Source organism: Lissotriton helveticus, chromosome 2_1 (assembly GCF_964261635.1).
Source record: "Lissotriton helveticus chromosome 2_1, aLisHel1.1, whole genome shotgun sequence".
Classification (NCBI taxonomy): domain Eukaryota; kingdom Metazoa; phylum Chordata; class Amphibia; order Caudata; family Salamandridae; genus Lissotriton; species Lissotriton helveticus.
Genome location: NC_136059.1, coordinates 1591801050 through 1591821384, shown reverse-complemented (window position 1 = coordinate 1591821384; position 20335 = coordinate 1591801050). Strand labels below are relative to the sequence as shown.

The following is a 20335-nucleotide window of genomic DNA, read 5'->3' as shown; positions in this document are numbered from 1 at the left end:
TAAGGAGAGGAGTACAGGAGCTTGGATGGCAAGCTGCATTAACAGGAGAGGAGACAAAATTAATACAAGTATTATGCAAAACAAGGGATAGAAATAAGGAAACAAAGAGAAATTAAAAATCATACAGGCACTCACAGAAACCAGAGAAGAAGAAAAGGATAGAAGTAAGGAAAATAAATACATAAGAAAACAGGAGGAGCAGAACACGGAACAACATCCAGATCTGAATAGATATTACTGAAAAGTTGCACAAAGCCTCACACCCATGGTTTATCGATTTAACAAAAGAGATGTAGCCATTTAGAAAACTAAGGCCATCCATCAATGGTAAAGTAAACTAATAAAAAAATAAAATACATTTATTTAATTGAAAACCAGCAGTAGAATGGCTGAACTACGATCTGTGTGCAATGGATGGCACCTAACACTTGAGGGAAGTGGGTAATCAAATAGAATTCCTCTGCGTTCAATTGTATTTCTACCTGTGACAATGGCATGGTTGTAAACTAGTGCAACAAGCTAGTGATACTTCTCAGTACCTATAACAAGCTGCATCAGTGTCTTGCTTGCAAGATTCTCATGCTGTCCCCACTGACCCTCTAGAAACATCAAATGGCCAGGAAATTAAATTCAGCCACTCTTTCAACATGTACAGGAGTGGTTTGGGAGTGTGTAGTTGGTGAATTGAGCCAAATATGTTAATCCTATTTCTGCAAATCTCCTCTGTCTTCCTCAAATATTTGTTCATCAGGATGAAAGGCAAGGCAAGGCAAATGTTCACCAGCATGGTGAAAAATATTTTAGAAGGTCAGTGCCTTTCTTTCTTATGAATACAGTTTGTGTATGGTTGGTTGAAATTGTAGTGTTTCACCTGTTGATATATAAATATAAAACATTGACAATATTTACTTCATTTTCCTATTTTCTCTAAGTGGTGTTAGTGTTATTCATGTTATTGCTTGCCTCCCTTTATGTCCATGAGAGTGACTTGTGGTACCAGTACCTGGAAATGTGTGATGATTACCTTTGTCCTAAGAATGCCTGGAGTACATTTGATCCTGTTTTTTTTTCTGTGTGCTACTGTGGTAGGTTTATGTTTAAACTTTAGTGAATAGCAATTGTCTTATTTGGTGGGTGTGTTTTATTATGTTTTTGTCTGTCACTAAAGCTGTCCTTTTTTACCCTTAGCTCCACCCATTTAGTAGTAGATATTCACCAATTTCCTATTACTCACCCATGCTGCTCCCAAATTTACACAAAAAAAGAGAAATCTTCATGTGCATTACTCTTCTTACTGCTAGTGCCGTCAGAGAACTTCATACATAAGTAATAGAGCAAGCAATACCCACAGAGGTGAAAGTCGGTGGTACATTGTTTTTCCACAGTGATTGAGGTATTTGGGCTACACTTATTGCAGAAAAGAAACATGCAGAGGTTTATACAAAGAATTCTTGTTAATCCCGCTTTCTCACTCCCTTCTAAACTGTTTTTTCTCAGTTCAGAAATCACCCTGTTACCAAGGTTCAATAAGTGTTTAATTCCTAATATATGTAAATAATTTGCTTTAAGATTGACATTTTCGAGGGCATGGCTAAGACCTGGAGCAAAATGGCCGCTTGATTCCTTAGCTCCTTGAACCATATCCTTCTCCGTCTATCCTGAATCACGATTCGACCCCCCTGAAGTGAGGGAACACACCTGATTGTAAGCGTAGGCTGCTCGGCTGACTCTCGCCGCTAAAGACCACCCAAGCCAGGAGTTTTGGGTCTCGGTAGCAGTGGGCCTAAACGGGACTTAGAGCCAGGGACTCAAGTTGACGACTCAGCCGCTGAGAAGATGCTGCAGTGTGGCCCGATTCCCCGGCGGACCCTGAGCGCAGGCACCTAATATATGGAGACTCGATGAGGAGCAGCCGGTGCCATCCCCGGGGCGGTACCCGCCTAGATTACTGACCTGGGTGTGTTGCTGAAGACAGACGGATCCAGTGTGTGGCGGCCGATCTGGGGGCTGTGGCCTCCGGTGCCCTTCAGCCAGACCTGGGACACACCGATGAAAGGTGAGGCGGGAGGGGGCCCGGTAGTGCTGTGGCTGTGAGGACAATTTGAATTCCTCCTCCCTCCCCCCACTGATAGACTCTGCGGCGACGATCCACTGTCCCGTGCAGGGGCCCCCCAGATGTCAGGGAGGTGGCCCTCTCTCATACACCGCGCTGAGACCATGCGAGAAGCGGCCGGTGGTGGAGGCCATACGCAGCCCCGATTTCCCGCAACCCGGTTGGGGAGGCCGAAATCGACCCCGATAGCCCAGGCCGGCTCCCTGCCCCAAAGTAGGATGCTCTAAAGTTGGAAGAGTGCTGCAAGATGATCTGGGCGGTGCTGGGAGGGCCGGTACTCACCTACATTGGCCATCATCTGTGTATCAATCGAACCTTCAGGGGCAGCGTGGGGGTGCCTCATTGCTCCACCGCCGAAATATACCTGGTAACAAACAGAAGGAGACTGAATGAGACAGCTACGTTGTGTGGACCCACAACCAAAACCGGGCACAAAAGGGCGCTGACCGATAAAATATTGACGGCAACCCACAATGGCAGCGGAGAAAGGTAAAGCTACTATACTGGTTTGTATAGTTTTTGGACTGAGTCCAAAAGCTATACAAACGAGTAGGCTTGACCGCTACACCCTCCCTAAAGACATGCTCCACAATTGACAGTCTGGGGGTGGCACTGCCGGTGACCATGGAGGGGGACACCAGGAACTGTCACTAAAGGACATCATGAAGGCAATCACCACTGGCCAATACGCGCTGAAGCACAAAATGGACACCATCGCAATTGAGGTTAACCTAATCCGAGCTGACCTCACCAAACTTAATGAAAAGGTCAAGCAGGTGGAGCTAACCACTTCCAGTTTGGTGGACGATGTCGCCCAGCTTCAAGGTGAACTGCAACACATGCAAACATTACGCAAAACCACTGAACTCAAGCTGATAGACTACGAGGGGCGCCTGCGCTGCAATAACCTGCACATTTTAGGTGTGCCGGAAAAGGCAGAGGGACCGGCCCCTGACCTTTATGTAGAGGAGCTTATCCTGCAACATCTAAAACCCAAAGGCCTTAGTAACTTTTTTGTTATCGAAAGGGCACACAGGGGCCCTGGTGGTCGCCCCAAGCCTGGAGCCCCCGACGGCCGATGCTGGCGAGAATCCTAAATTTCAGAGACAGAGACGTGATCCTCCAAAACGCCAGAATGGGGACCACACTTCACTTTGAAAATGCAGACATTTCCTTTTTTGCCGACTTCATACAACGTGCGCATTGGCAAAGGCGGTCCATCACTGAGGTGAAACAAACACTAAGGGAAAAGGGACTGAAGTACTCTATGTTATTCCCAGCATGTCTTTGAGTGGAAGCTGAAGGGAAAACCTGGTTCTTCGAACAACCAGAGGAGGTGGTGGACTGGCTTGAATATCGCATGGCTCGGGCCTCCCAAGAGCACGGTTCTGGGTGTGAAGCAGCCTCTCAGGCACAAGGCCGACGACACTAATATTGGTTTGAGGCCTCCGCATGGTGGGCGAACTATTGAGTTTGGCTGGGACAGGTAACGGGCTACATGGCAGCCAGACCCCGGGGAAACGCCTCCCCCACTTTACGCTAATTTCCAAAACTTTGGTGTGTGACCCACGAAAGGGGATTCATTAGTTTGTAGTTCTAGCGGGCGGAATAGGAATACGGGCTTCCACGTCCTACATTTTCTACTACAAGTTATCTTCCAGGGCGACAGGCACTCTGCAAGTTTACTATGGGCAGTTTTGAGCCCAGAGTGCAGGAGAGCGGGGAGGGGGGCAGTTGGATGGGGGAGGGGGTTGTTGGGTTGGGGTGATGTGTTCATGCATCATTATAGTTGGTACATCGGTATTTTATTTCACTACCATCACAGAGGCACTTGTGCTGGAATGTCAATGGGTTGGGGACAAAATCATATGTAGCGTGGTTCTCCAATATATTAAACGGCTAGCCCCAGATATCGTCCTTCTACAAGAGATGCACCTGGTTGGGAATCTTTGCAAAGTAATGCATACAGGGGGGTACAAAATGGTTGCACATGCTGGATTCACCTCTGGCTCCAGAGGTGTTGGTATCATGGTTAAGAATTCCCTCCCCCTGAATGTTGACTCCATGTGGACAGATGAGAGGGGCAGATACGCTGGGATTTCAGGCACATGGTAGGGCCACACAATTACACTAATGTTTGTCTATGTTCCCCCGGGCCGACACCTTTACTAAACTGGGTACAGTTCTACTCACAGTACCAGATGGCCTCCTAGTCCTCTGAGGTGATTTCAATGCAGTAATCTCTGGCACATTGGACCGTTATCGCCCAGGGAGTTTGGACCCTCTGCACGCTGGCTGCCTAACTTCCTTGACACTATGGGCTTAGTGAACGGCTGAAGAATATACCACCCAGACCACATACAGCACACCTTTCACTCAGGCGCTCACAAGAGTCTTTCCCGCCTAGACTACTGCTTACTACCGGCAGCACAAGCCACTCACATACATGAGATCAGGGACCTGGCCAGGGGTATCTCTGACCACTCTCCGGTGTGGATACACATAGCACTCAACCAAGTTGCTGTGGCTCCCATTAACCCCTGGTATCCTGGAGACCCGAAACTCCGTAAAAATCCCCTAAAAGCCATAGACGAGTACTGAAAACGTAGAATTTGTATCTTCATCCCTATCCCTGTGGGAAGCATTCAAGGCCGTAATCCTAGGTCAGGCTCTGTCCTTATCACAAGGATGAAAAAAGACAAACAAAAAGAGGTTCTATCAGTAGAGGCTGACATTTACCGACTGGAGGGCGACCTAGAAACTGGCGTGTTACCGGAAAAGCTCCATCTCTTGAACTTAAAACAACACAACTACAAAGCCCTGCCCACTGACAAGGCCCAACTCTTGGGCAGAGAGCGTCAGGGTAGAATTTATGACCTGGGTGACAAAGCAGCGAGGCTAATAGCATGGTTAGACAAGAAAGACTGGGCAAGCAGGCTGGTCCCGGAACTCAAAGTTGAGGGAGGTATCTCCCTCACTGAAACACAAGAAATAGTGGACAGATTCGCTACTCATTTTTAAAAAGTATACTCAACAGTGACCTCATACACCGAGGAAGACTCAGAAGACCTTCTTCCGGACATTCAACTCCCCTGTCGCTCCTCAACGGACCGCGACTTCATGGACAGTGACTTGACCATAGATGAAATTGCGCAAGCAGTTCATGCATTGAAACCGTGCAAGACCCTCGAACCAAATGATATCCCTATTGAACTGTACAGCGGCCTGATGAACTTGCCCCATACTTACAATCGATGTTTGAGGAATCTAGAGAACTTGAGGCACTGCCTAAGGAGCAGAGAATAGCCACCATAGTCACTACACATAAGGACGGGAAGCCCAAGACAGATTGTGCCTCATACAGGCCGATTTCTCTCCTCAATGCTGAACCCAAAATCTTGGCCAAGCTCCTGGCTTCCCGCCTGATTAAGGTAATAACCAATTTGGTGCACCCAGACCAATCAGGCTTTATGCCTCACAGAAATACGGCGCTGAACCTCCAGAGGATATATGGAGTGCTAGGCAGAGCATCAACCACCCAGGAGTCAGCTGTGATAGTGTCCCTGGACGCGACCATGGCAATCGACACTGTTGAATGGCCGTACCTTTGGGCAGTTTTTGCAAAATTGGGATTTGCCTCTAATTACATATGGTGGCTGCGTCTCCTATACCGGGAACCCTTGGCCCAGGTTGTGGTCAATAATAAACTGTCGGCCACATTCCCGCTTACCCGTGGGACCCGCCAGGGGTGCCCACTCTCACCTCTCCTCTTTGCCCTCGCCCTAAAGCCACTGGCTGCTTGGATCCAACAAGATCGCATGATACGGGTGCTGACATGGTCCCCAGAATGGGAAGACCACATTTCGCTATATGCGGACAACATCTTGCTTTATCTGGCCTCCCCGACAATATTCCTCATAGTAGTGTCAGATATCTTAGCAGTATTATGCAGATTCTCTGGCTTCACAGTCAACTGGAGTAAATCCATACTATTTGCTCCCAGAGGAGACCCCCCACCCCCCCGGGTAACTGCCCAATTCAGATCAACACAGTTGGCTTTAAATATCTAGGTATTTTTATTTCTCTCGATCCATCAGCCCAATACGCCCAAAACCTTCTACCGCCCCTGCGTAGACTCAAAAAAGACATTGCTAGCTGGAAATCGCTTCCCCTCTCCCTGCTGGGCAGAGTGGCCCTGTTTAAAATGATGGTGTTGCCCATATTTCTCTATGCACTGCAAAACGCCCTGGACCCAGTGCCCGCACAGTACTTCAGAGAAATAGAAGGCCTACAGAGAGAGCTGCTCTGGGACGGCAGACTGGGTATCACGCTAAACAAGCTGACCTTGAACTGGTATGACAGGGGCATCAGCCTCCTAGACATCAGAAAATATTATTGGGCGGCACACCTTGCTGCCCTAAATCATGGCACCTACGGACGAGTGGATGACCTGAGGTATGCCATGGATAAATGGCTCCTCCCCGGAGGTAACTATAACAGAGCACTCTATTCACAACCCAAAAGATACACCCTGACAGGCCCCACAAACCATTCTGTCTGACTTTGGCATGATGCCACCAACTCTCTTGGGTGGGGACATAAGTTGACGTCAGCAACCCCACTCTGGGATTCGGAAATCCTTGGTAGCCTATGGAGATCTAAAGGTTTCGATAGATGGGACTTCATTGACATTTCTCACAGTCAGAGACATTTGGGGAGAAGGGGGAGTCAAGTCCTTCAACACATTACAGGCTGAATATTTCTGATATGCTCAAATCCTACATTCGCTTGAATCACTCCTGCCCACAGCCGCAGCCCCTCCTGAGGCCTCATCCTTGGAGGACAGAATCTTGGATGGCCACTTGCCAGAAAAAACGATTTCCCTAATATACACAAAGCTGATTAAGAACATGAAAGATCCCCTCCAGGCATTAAGGGAGAAATGGGTGGGGACGGGGATCAAGATAGACGACGAAGACTGACGAGAGGCAGTGTCATCCCCTAAAGTGGTCGCCATACCGGCGCACCTTAGACTTGTACAACTAAAAATCCTTTATCGTGTATACATCACTGGGCCGCGACTGATCTGCATGGAGAGGGCAGATAGCGGAGACTGCAGGAGGGGATGTGGGAACCTGGGATCCTATTCGCAGATCCTATGGGAATTTCACTACATTAGTTTCTTCTGGCAAGAGGTCCATGAGACAATGTCTACAGCACTAAACATACGGTTGTAGCCGGAGGCGGAACGTTGCCTCCTTAACATATGGGAACCTACGAACCTGAATACTTACCAGACACAATGGGCCACCCTGGGGTTCATGATAGCCGAAAGAAACATTGCACAATTGTGGGGAGCAATTGAAACGCCTTCGCTAGAAGCCTGGGAGAGGGACCTTTATTGGTGTATGTTTAGAGAGAAGACAGTCTATGTTGCCAGGGGAAGCCCCGAAAAATGGGCCCTTATCTGGAGCCATTAGAATAGCTATTGAGGAGAAATTTGTACGACACCAGACTGTTCTGAAACAAATGTTCCCCTTTCCCCGGGATGTACCCCTCCTACGTCAAATTGTAATTTTCCTCCTCTATATGCCTTTGCAATATGTCATTTGGTTGTGTCTTTTGCATTGATTATTTGTACCAATGTCTGTTTCAATAAAAAGAATCATAAAAAAAAAGATTGACATTTTCAACTGGAAGACCTTTTCTCTCCACAGACTTGAGAGATTGATCTTCCCACAACTAGTAATGATGTGGTCTGGGAGAATGAACTTCCAACAACTAATCCTGATGTAGTAAATAGCTGTCTCTGAGTCTCTAGTTATGACTTCTCCATTTACATATTGTGCAACCTAATAATCTGTTTGCTTGGCATCTGTCTCAGTTAGATAAGGTATTTGTTTCTGTGGCCCTCCCAAAGTTCTGCTTTTGAAACTATGAAGGTCGGGTGTTAAAATATTTCTCAGTCATGAATCAGGAGATGATGTTTATAATTCTTGACTCATGGCAATGAGTTGTTTGGGACCATTATATTTTTTTTCTCTCCTGGAATCTTGGATGGATCGAACCTAATAGCCCTCAGGTTAAGGTAATTCAGAATAGAAGGCTCCTAAGTGATGGGTTAGGTGGTAGGACAAGAATTTTTGCTTTCTTCGTTTGCATGAAACGTTGAATATTAGCTTTTGGATCAGTACTGCAAGAGTGTTGGATGCAACTTTTCACAAATTGTAACAAAAGTGTGCTATTTTGGGCATGCTGATTATTTGTTTAATATTTCAGTATGCACTAGAAAAAATCATACTGCATTTTGTAGGGCACTCGCCATTCATGAACATATCTCTTTTTCTGGGAAATCAAGCAAGAGTTCATATTCTCCCGTGTTTTTTGTCTCTCTAATCCCAACTTTAACCGCTTCGGCTGGCTTCTTTCCACTCCTTCTTGGTATTCTTATAGGGACATTTTGAAGTTCTTAAAAACAGGTCTAAGATGTTAAGGCACATGTTAAGCCTATTAAAACTTGAGTCATATACATTGTGAACTTCACAAATTTTAAAAAAAAGTGTGAATGAACCAATAGAGAGAATAATACTTTAAAATACAGACAATAGGATAGGACATTGTAATAATGTTGTATCTACACTTTATTCAATTATCATAGAGAAAGGTTCACTGTTCTCTAAATGGTTAAGCAAAGTTCAAAGTTTATTAGTTTCTTGTGTTTCTGTCCTCAACAGGTGAAGACCGCTTTGAAAATCCTTTTAAATGGGATCTCGTAGGGAAGAATCTTTTTGCAATGTTTGTTGAAGGAATTGTGTTTTTCTTATTTACACTCCTTCTTCAATACAATTTCTTCATCAAGGCACGGTAAGGTTCCACGCAATACTACTCTAACTTTTACATGCTTTGTATATCTATTATGCCAATTCAAAGCCAGTCTGATTGAAACAAAATGAACGCTTTGTCAAGCTTTTTGCTCAATGATGTTGATGGCTCATTTTTTATGTTGGTTGTAGACAAATATCTTAAACAGAAGTGGCAGAGAAAATAAGTAGATATGTTGTAATTAGTTATTGTTATTTACTGCTACACTCTGTGCACTTTTTCTCTTTTCAGTCCTTAGCGAAAGGAAGAGATGTGCCTCAGATATTCGGTGATCACCTGTCAATATTTCCTATTACACTCATTTTCACACTTCAGGACTTAGTCAGAGAGAGTGAGCTTATGTCTGGTTATAGATAACCAGTTCTTGTCAGAATATTGTATGCAGAAATATTGTCTGACATTGATATTTCATTATTAATATAAAATATCCTCCTGTTGTGTGTATATTTTCAATAAATGCCTCCAATGGGGCAATATATTTAGATGATATTTAGGGCAAGTCTTTATGTCAGATGACATTCATATGACTATATTCTAGTACTATACCACATAACAGTGCTACCACTTTCAATTTAACACAAGGTTTTTGCTTCTGCACTATGTTCTAAGTTTTTTATACCTTCCACCCAAGGAGACCTGTTTACGGAAATGAAACAGTACCACTTTCGTTAACGATTTAGAAAGCAGATACAAAGGAAAGGAGGGAACCCAGATTGTGACAGGAAAGCACTTGCTAAGTCTAAAAAAGACTGCCAAAAATAAACCTTAGTGCACAATACTTCACCTCTCCCTAGTCATGGGTTTTATTATTAGCTTCCCCTGAGTCACATACCAGAATAACACCTTCCCAGCAGATCCTAAAGTAACCCACCAGCCTCATTAAAGAACATTCTGTGCAACAGCATGTAATAGAAACTTTCTGCGCAGACCCTTGTATCATCCATCTAAAAGAAAACCTCATGCCCCAAATAGGTTGAAAAAAGCTGCATATCAGAGGATTAAACATGGACATCAAAGGGAGAAACAAATCACATCCTTTGTTGGAATTTTGGAGAATCACACCCAAGTCAAGTCAGTGAGTATTTATTCGGCCAATGTAGACCATAAAAGCATATTGGAATAAAACATATATACAACCTAAAATCAAGTAAAATACATAATTACATTTAAAAAATAGTTAAGATGTACAATTTGAATTTCAGCATATGAACCTGCAATCTAAAACCATTTGTGCAAAATACAAGGAAGAACTAAATCTCAGCAAATAGTGTTAACACACCGGACAACATGGCCTCAACAGACGTGATCTTCCATAAAGGATATACATATAAAGTGCAGGTGCATCAGTGCATTAACAAAGATGAATACAAAAGGTCCAATCCTTAAAAAAAAATTGAATCAATAGGATATATGAAATTAATGCTCATGGTCAACATGAGATCCTCTATTCCTTAAACAACTTTTCTCTATGTCTAATAGCTCCTGATAGAAAGCTAGCAACCCCGAAGCAAACCATGGGGGAAGATAACATTCATAGATATAACAACGCAGCCCTTACTTGTGCAAATTAATTGTTTCCTATCAGCGAAATAATACATCTGTGTCTCAGAGTGCTATAAAAATCATACAAAAATTAAAAATGCATGGCATTCCTGCTCTGAAAAATTGTTACAGAGAGAAGGCTTTAAAACTCCTGACTTTGAAAACACTTTGGGAACAGTTAAAAACCAATGCATGTGATTGAATCTAAATCTGGTCAGTAGGAAGCGATTATGAACGTTTTTAACAAATGATAAGTAAGGCTCCCCCTGTACACATGTTCTCAACATTATGTATTTTCGCACAGTGGGGTTGGCCAGTTCTATATCTTCCCTTTTAACCCTGCCACCTGGTCAAAAACAAATTTTGGTGTCCCGCTAGTCTCTGGGGTGTAATGGTCTTGGATTATTAAACAGATCGAATCAACCTATCCTCCTCAACTACTCCTTAACATATCCTAGCCACGGGATACACATTGTCCCCTCAAAAGGGATACAATCCTTTAATACATGCCATCAAAAGTTTTTTTCTTTATTTTCATTACTGTGGTGAAAGGCAGTCAAACTATCAGCAACCTGCTTACTTGTTTTTTTAAAAGCATCTTATACTGGCCTGTCCTGTGTTCCACTGTTCAGGCACAATTCAATGCCACCAACGATTACCGTGTAGAAATTATCTAAAAAGGCCCCCAGTATCACTTTGTCCCACTTCAGTCTACGAGCTTGATTCCTTGGACTAATAACAATGTTTGAGACCTTCTTTCTTAAGTGTATCTAAATTCCAGGGCAGTTCCACCATTATGAGGTGGTGATTGCTAAAACAGTTCCAGGAAACTCTCAGGGCATTGACTGCGGGGTCCAATGGGACAGATAAAATGATAAAATCAATAGTGAAGAAGCAACCCCTACCAGAAAAGGTAGGAACAGTATCACTGACCCCTGTCTGCTCGAGACAATGCAAAGTATTAGCCGCAGGCAGCTATTCCAAACAAAGACTTTGTTCGGTATGCTCAAAATGAGTGACCGAAGATATTGCATTCAAATAACTCTTTACAAGGGTGTAATCTAGCTGGCAGTGATGTATATTAGAGTCACCCAGAATTATACCCTGATAAGAATAGGTACTAGTTTCCAAATAGTGTTCAAAAACCCCTCCAGTGCGGAAATGTGTTCAGTGATTGAACTTTACAATAAAAGTTCACTATCAACAGATAGGGATTGCTTTTGGACACAAACTCTATTGCCAGCATGTTGGGTGAATCACTTTCTACCATGCTAGCAGTACATGGGAATTTTAAGTGAAACCAAAACAAGAAGATCTCCCTTAGCGCTTCCTGATGGAGAGGGAATCGCAGCCTTAAAGAACAAAGAAAAAACATTCATAGAAAAAGAGTTACCAATGTCCCAGGGTCCCTGCAGAGCAACTATATGACAACCCCTAAAGGTTTCCAACCACTTTGCATTGACTCTTTTGGCCCTTAATCCCACAATGTTCCATAAAGAAAGGATTAGGAGGATTGGGGGCCACAAAATGCGACCGGATATGCATAGTGTCTACAGGACCCACAAACCTATGAGTAGGCAACCTGACCTGTTGGGACGTCTGTCAGTCAATATCATCTAACCCTAACAGGGGTGTAAACCTGTTAACAAGTGGAATATCAGACCTAGCAGTTTCACTGGAGGGCCTGACAGCGGACCTTTCACTCACTACCATCCGGCAAGACTAAACTGCTGGGATAAAAATAATGAAGGGGAACAATCTTGATCATTGACCTCTTAACCTGAGAAATATTGCTCTGAACCACAGCTTCTGTGAATCTAGGGTGGCTTAAGTTCATAACAATGCAATCCCCCTCGATCTTTTTCTTCACCTTAGAACCCACCCAGCCCACTCTTCTTGCCATTAAAATGTATAGAGACAGAAGATTCCATTTCACTATAGTACTGTCACACCAGTGTTTGACTTTGTGCATAAGGTCTTCCGTAGACTGTCTTGTACCTTACCTAGTAGGTGGAACTCCCACCAAAATGTCAACCAAAGGTGCTGACTCTGCGGGCAAATGTAAGGAGGTGGAAACACCGACTTGTGCCATATAAGGCCTATTCAGGATGAGTGAATTGACTCTACCCCCATTTGGCTACTGTGCACCTCCAAGGAGGTCCACCTGTTTGGGAACACCTACAGTCTTGGTAAAGCAATTAGAAACTGTCTCACAAACACTCCCTTGGGTGGGTATTATGGCTCTCTGAACCACAGATGTTATGCGGCTATGCACACTTGAAGAACTCCCTGAATTAGTACAGACCTCAGTTGAGGGCCTAGCCGAATGACTGGGATCCGGGACCACTGTTGGTGCCTTGCTGTTACAGGCATCAGAGTCAGAAAAGGGAAGCAAATGAAACTTAGCCTCTATCCTTTCAAGACACAAAAGAAAGGGGGACAACATGTTTTGAAGCAAGGTTTCAAACCTAGGAAGCAACTGGTTAATTACTTAATCTGAATCAGGGTTAGCACACGTAACTGGTGGAACCACCTTCTTGTGTGATCGGGATGCCCTCTTCCCCCAGCCCTCTTGTTTTGACCGGGGGTTCAACTAGTACAGCGTCATACTCTGATAAAACCTCAATGGCCTTAGCGTGTACTGCCGATGGTGGGAACATCTCTCTGGATATGTTACCAGCTGTACCTCACAGTCAGCAGGGGAAGTAATCACGAAATACATTTTTTTTACTCCATGAAAAGTCTCCTTTCTGTCAGGGCTGTTTCTCTAACGATAGCGCTCGCTGCCCTAGCCAAAAAGGAGTTTAAATTGGGCACATTGTCTCCTCCAGAAATGCCTGCATTCAACTTCCTTTTTCCCATGTCACACATATTTAACAAAAATAAGTGCTAATGTGTACACTAGGCAATGAGCCTTAAGACATCATAACAACTCAATAACCCCCCTAAATGTCTGTTTCTCTGATTGAGTGAAGGCACAGTCACTCATGAGAAATGGGGACCCAGCCCCTTGTAAGCTCCAGGGGAAATAGACAACAGAGCTAGCAAAGCAGGATCAAATTACGATACCTTGTTGTAGCTGTTCAAGATGAAGAACCCATGAGGGGTGGCCCAGTCCAGCCTTTTCTGGCTGCGGATGGGTGCAGACGGGCCCAGTCTTTGCCCGTGCCATGCCTGTACGTTCCCTGCATACGTCTCCTGCTGTGTGATTCCTCTGAGGGATTTATGGTGCTCCGACACGTCCTTTCACAGTTTCTGCCTCCAGGCCAGAACAACCAATACACTCAAGCTTCATGAGAATTAGTCAGCTATTACAAACATGAGAAGAAGAACAGGCTCTCAGTAAACCAAAACAAGTTTTCAAAGACAGTCTGAGCAAATAGCACACATAGAATGTGAAGAAATACTTAATGATGCAACCTTAAGATCAACGCAGAAACGTTGGGTAGCTCAACAAAAGAAATAACCCAATGCCTCTTGTTAACATCAATGTAATATTAGACTAAGTAGGCATGTCACTAAACAACCTGCATTGCATATTGAGACTATGGAACAGAGCACAGTCTGAAACAGAAAAACAAGCAGGGCAATAAACTAGATCAGAACAACTGTAGCTGATCCAAACCCTGACTTCTTTCTTCTAAACAACTCACTTTACTCTGCAATATTCTTGATTTTCCTAAAAGACAACAAATAGTGCCTTCCGTCTTAAAGAGCCCCGATAACTACCATCCTGTGTCACGTCTGCCTATAGCTACTAAAATAATGAAAATTAATGCTGTGGGCCATCTCGTGTTTTAGAAGGTAATAGACCCTTGAATGACACATGGGCAGGCTTTCACCCTTGCCAGTGTACTGAGTTGGTCCTAATAGTTGCCTTGGATAATGAGGATGATGAAGGTGTTAGCGATTTTCTATGTTCAAATGTTGGGGCACATGAAGCTCTATTGGATGAATCGAATTTCACAAATGAGCTTGGTCAATAACACAATGCATTTAATAAATGTGGACCACATTAGACTCCACAAGAAAGACAAAGAATGTGTGTTTCAAATCATGAGGTTTTGTCAAAGGGTAAATGTTTACAGAAGGTAAAAATCGAATTGTGTCATGATCCAAATGTGTATGCTTTTATTAATATGCTATTCAAAATTAAATTACAATCTCATATATCATAGGATGACCCAGCTTGAGATCACCTCAAAGAGAAAGAGTTTTGAGAGCACTCTAAAATCTCCTGCTCTGTTCTGCTCTATTCTAAGTCTAAATCTACTCAATACAAATCTGCACTGTATTAAAACACACAGTTCTAATATTCTTCACACATTACTCATAAGACTGTTCATTCAGGTTAAAGCAAGATGATACAATATATGATCTTTATGTTCTCAGGACTTCTCACAATACAACTTCTCTCAGTATTCTTCAAACATATCCTATCTGTAGCAAGATGGCCATTAAGAACCAGCCTGCACTCTGCAGTTGTCTTTGTGAAGATGCTACTCATTTAAACATGCTATGACTATCAGAGAGAAAAGAAAACATTTCTTTACATGGGAAAGAAGATAAAAGAACATTGCATTCCATGATTAGAACTCCAGTTTCACCTAGAAAGAAAATGTTTGTGTCGCAAAACATGATGGCAAACTATGGTGGCCATTTTAAAATGCAGGCTTACATTAGATATGACAATCTAACTGTAATTACATATTATCTCTACAAAGAACATTTGCATGTTTATGTTTTAATGTCATGTTAAGTCACATTTTAAATACTTCACTCAGCAGAGCTGGCTATAATACTCAAACAGAGGTCACTGACTTTGCAGGAGTCCTGCTTCAAGTCAAAGATGCAGACTGAGTCCTGCCCCCAGAGGTCGCTCATGCAGGAGGTTAACTTTACGGTTGTAGCCCAACCACAAGCACAAGAAAGCGAAGCAGGACTTGACCCTCTCCCACCAATCTCTAACTAAAGTGAAGTCCGAATGCCATTCAGCTTTGGAGCCAATTTCTCGGTTGGTTACAGTGCACCCCCAATTTCCCAGGCCTTTAGCGATGCAGCAGAAAGTGGATACTATTAAGGAAGCCATCCTGCAGCTATTTGCCATTTTTCAGCTCCCTCTGAAATGCCTTTAGGCCCCAAAGATCCACATGGCCCCTCAGTTGGGTTACCACCGGCAGATCCATCTCTCCACCCTCTGACCCTCTTGGACATATCACATGTTCCATACATGCTCCAGTACAGACTTCCATCTTGGCTCCATGACCTAGTCCTGAGGATGTGGGCTCCTGTCCCTCACCTGTTACTGGTTCACGTAAGCTGAGTGGTATCTTTAGCAATAAGCACTCTTTTGAGGCCCTCATAAATAAACGTACGTCTACTTGTTTCTTTAGGAAGTGAGTCCTATGAAAAGTTCAACCACTTATTCCCCATTCCGCTTGGCAACATGTTATCCAGATGCTGATCATATGCAAGCCTGATTACTCCAATGCACTACTTGTGGAGGCTCCATTCTTTCTTGTTGCAAAAAGCTCTGGCTGAATCAAAATGCTGCAGCAAGGCTTGTAATGGACAATCCTAACCAGGTCAGAATTCCTACACATCCCAACAATTTGCATTGGCTCCCTATTCCAAACAAATGCCTTTAAACACCATTATGCTTCTGTCACAACCTAATTTTTAAATCTCTTCCTCACTCTAACTATATGACCCAATATTCCACGAGCTACAAACCTTCCAGAATGCTTTGTTCTTCGACTGCCGACTTGGTCTTCCTTCCAGGGTCTGTAGAACACATCTAGGAGGCTGTTCTTTTCCTGATCTGACTGCTCTGGTGTGGAACAATTTGCCATTCGCCATCCATACGGAGCGTCATCTTTCGAAATTCTGTAAACTTTTGGAAACACACCTCTTCAAACAACAACTCTAACTTCTTCAGTTACCTTAATTCCTCTTACTACATTTCATTTCATTTCATTTCAAAACTTTATTGCGACCATTACGGTCATAAAAGCACAGAGGTTAATAAATAAAAAACAAGCATTTCGATAGAAATAAAGGCTAACCGCCAGCAACAAGATTAGCCAAGACATACAACACATAATATCAGTGGTTTCCAATGGCAAGACAGTTTTGAGTTTGGATCAAATTTTTTGTTTTTAAAACAATAAATTAGAATAAAAAGTTTAAGAACGTTGTTAAGATAATTACAAGATATTTAAAAACCACCAGGTATTCACAAGTTAATAATAGAATCACAACTCACTAAACATTAATTTCCAAAGAGTACCTTCGTTTCAGCCACATTTCCAGCAAAACTTTTGAAATTACAACCGCATAGACCGGGTCCATGGCAGATTTAAGGATCCTAAAAAAGGCTTGATAATCCCTGATGCCCAGGTTGCTACATAGTTGGATTATCCATTTGTACCTGGCCTGCTTGTAAGCAGGACAGAAAAAAAACATGGATTTCTGTTTCCTCTGCCACCCGACATCCGGGGAAGAGATAGCAGCCCCCCTCTGTCCACTTATTAGTTGTTGCAAATAGTGGTAGATTCCCACATCTAAATTGGAGAAATAACCTCCTTGATGGCACATGGTTTACTATATCTAGAACCTGTTCAAATTGATATTGGGCTTTAAAGTTCTTGAACCCATACGTCAAAGTAGAACTACTGGTTGCTTGAATTAAACTATCCAAATTAAATTGACTAATTTCTTTGGATAAGATTTTTTTTTGTAGTGGCTGTGCATGACTCTTCCGGGAAGTCCCAGAGATCCTCCCTGCTCATGGCACGAAAGGATTCCTTTACAAATTACAACCAAGGAATCCTGCTCGCGACCCCATTTGTCACTAGTATAGCCTTGAGTTCCTGCCGATAGGGGCTCAACTCTGCCGTACTCCATAGCCGTCGCCAATACAGCAGGGGACGGCTCGATACCCAGGTCCATCCTAAGGGGTGTCAATGGGGTGTTTCTTGGGTGTTTCTTGGGAGGGCCACAATACCTCTAAGGAAGTTATTTTCAGTGGTGGTCAAATTAGCTAATTTGCTGTGTCCCCAGAGTTCTGCGCCATACATAGAGGCGGGGCGGACTTGAACCGTATAGATTTCCAGTGGCGGGCTAATTGCTTTAGAAACGCAACCTTTCTGGACCTTCCATAAGGCCCCTATTGCCTGCGTGAGCTTCAAGTTGGCCCTATTAATTACTACATTTGCCCTTATACAGTTTATTGCTATGGGATATCTCTAAATGCAATACATAGAAATGTCGAGAGATGATGATGATGGTGGGGATGGAGATGATTTAGCCCTCTTTATGATGGTGACAATTTTAAAAGGTCTTACAAGAGGCAAGTGGACTTAATACTTCTCCTGATGCAGGGTAGGACTAGACATTTGGGCCTCCATTGGAGGAGGATGTATCATTTGGACTGGTAATATGAGTAGCTGCAGTCTTGGACCTACAACTGCCCTCTACTGAGTTTAAGACAATAGGTTAGCTTACACCCTGGGCCAGCCTTATCTGAGCCCTTGCTCTTTTCAATGAGGCTCTCAGTGATGCCTTAATCAGCACCAGGCCAAAGCTCTGTTCTTGTCCACTCGTGAATAGGCAGGTGCTCAGATGTCACAGACTGGATCTTAGTAACCCTGACTTTCTCACTAAACACCCTACGCCAGAGAATCTGGTTTTTCAGGCTTCAGCAAGGTGATCCCCAATTAATTCCTCTTGACACCTCCAGATAAGGATTTGAAGAGGACTGATGAATTTAGATAATGACTATTCTCTTTGGTCAGCTTGTCACTGAGATCGGTAAATGCAGTCTGTTTATTGAGACAATATATGCATGTTCTCTGGGATATGGCCAGTGAGAGTTTGCCAAGGTCTTCAAAGAGGTTAGGGCCTCACTGGCTCACACCATTCAGCATGGTCAGGAGGCAACCAAATAAGTAAATTGTGCCGGCCTTGATACTACTGAATATCAATAAAAGGGTGTTTGGCACCAATGTAATGCTCTGCCACTATGCGTGGATGCGCTTCACAGGATTTTCTGAAGATGTTCATGCCTCTCTTATGGATATGCCTTTCGAAGGGGAAACATCCTTTACAACGGAACTTTTACCACGCAGTGCTTTTACATCGCAACTTTTACAACGCAAACCATTACAACGCATTGCGCTTGGGGGCGCTCTAGGATAGGGATTAGATTAAATTTACTATCCACCACCTTCCCTAGTGTCCATGAGGACTGAAGTTCGAATAGTAAATTAAACTATTCACTATTCAGCACCCCAAAGCGCTATGTGTTGTAATGGTATGCGTTGTAAAAACTGCGGTGTAAAAGCATGCGATGTAAAAGCATGCATTGTAATGTCATACATCCCTTTCGAAGGCTCACACCTTTTGGTGAAAAGGCCAATTCTACTTTGGAACATTTCAAAGAAAGTAGAGCCACTGCACACTTCATGGGACTTTTGACCCCTGCCAAACAGGTTCCTCACCAGTTCAGGAAATTCTTAGTCTGCTCTAAGTGGCTAGTGTATAGGCAACATCAGTCTCCCCAGTATCTGCCTCAATCACCTGAGTTATTTAAAGTACGAGACATGGATCTGGCAGGCAACTAGTAGCCTATAGGAGTATAAACCTTCCCAGTCCCCTTGCTCTGTGGCAACAGCTCCTATGCAGCTTTAACTTGCCATTAGTGGCACACAACCACCCCATGGGAGGCACGAGCCAGCATTTTCTTCCAGGGTGGCGATCTATCGTGTCCAAATAGGTCTTTAAAATCAATTAGGATTTCTATACCATAACATTTCTTTCTGCTTCACTAACCCTTCGCCCGATAGAATGTATCTTTGGGTAACCCCTGTCCATTGTGTTGAAAGAGGTGCAAGATTTACTTTAAAAAGGAGCTATCAAGAGCGTTCAGGAATCGGAAACAGGGAAGAGTTGCTACTTGAGCTATTTCCTTATGCAGAAGAAAGATGAGGGCTTTGTACCTATCTTTGACGTTTTACTTCCAAATGCCTTCCAGTGGAAAACAAATATAAAATGCTCAAGCTGGCCCAGAACCTATCTGCCCTGGAACTGAGTAACTGGATGGTCTCCCTGGACCTGCATGACACATATTTTTATATACTTGTCCTGCAATCCTACAGGTGCTTCCTGGGTTTCAATGTATGGCAGGGGCATTTTCAGTTTTCTGTGCTCTCCTTCGGCCTCACCACTACCCCTCCGATGTTCACAAAAGTGATGACGTTGGTTGGTGCCCATCTTCGGAGGTTGGGAATTCCAGCCTATCCCTATCTCGATGACAGTGTGCTGAACATGGCTGCTGGAGTTGAAGACCACCTCCAGACAATGGTGAACCTCATAAAATTCCTAAACCTTAGGTAAACATATTGGAATCGGAGATTCAAAGGAAAGCAGTAGTCACTTATTCCTCAGGAATTAAATATATGGAACAGGCAGTCTTTGAATGCCTTGTCAGTCCAAGCATATCTCTGATTTGAGAGTAATCTAAGCAGTGTATTGCCAATGAAGCAATGATGGGTAAAATCCTCCTAATGTCTCAGGTTGGAATTTCCACACATTCTTTTACTTCGTTCCTCAATAGGTGGACCTGGTCTATGTTTTCATGTACTGACTTGTGACCAAAAAAATCCCACAATGCTTTGGTACACAGTTTAAGAAGAGGCTGGTATGTGTTCTTTTCTAAGTTCTTCTCACATGCCTAACTCCGCCCAAATCCAACCTCTTCAAGCACTTTTAGGATCAAAGTTTCACCTACACATGCAC

General features: G+C 43.6%; 1 protein-coding gene across 3 annotated transcripts in view; it reads left to right on the top strand.

Annotated features, from left to right (window-relative positions):
* LOC144818798 (phospholipid-transporting ATPase ABCA1-like) overlaps window positions 1-20335 on the top strand; it is a 3252877-nt gene that overhangs the window by 2602352 nt on the left and 630190 nt on the right. For all 3 annotated transcript variants that reach the window (XM_078676562.1, XM_078676560.1, XM_078676561.1), the window contains exon 41: window positions 8848-8977. In XM_078676562.1, the coding sequence (XP_078532688.1) occupies window positions 8848-8977 (130 nt within the window). The remainder of the gene's footprint in view (window positions 1-8847; window positions 8978-20335) is intronic.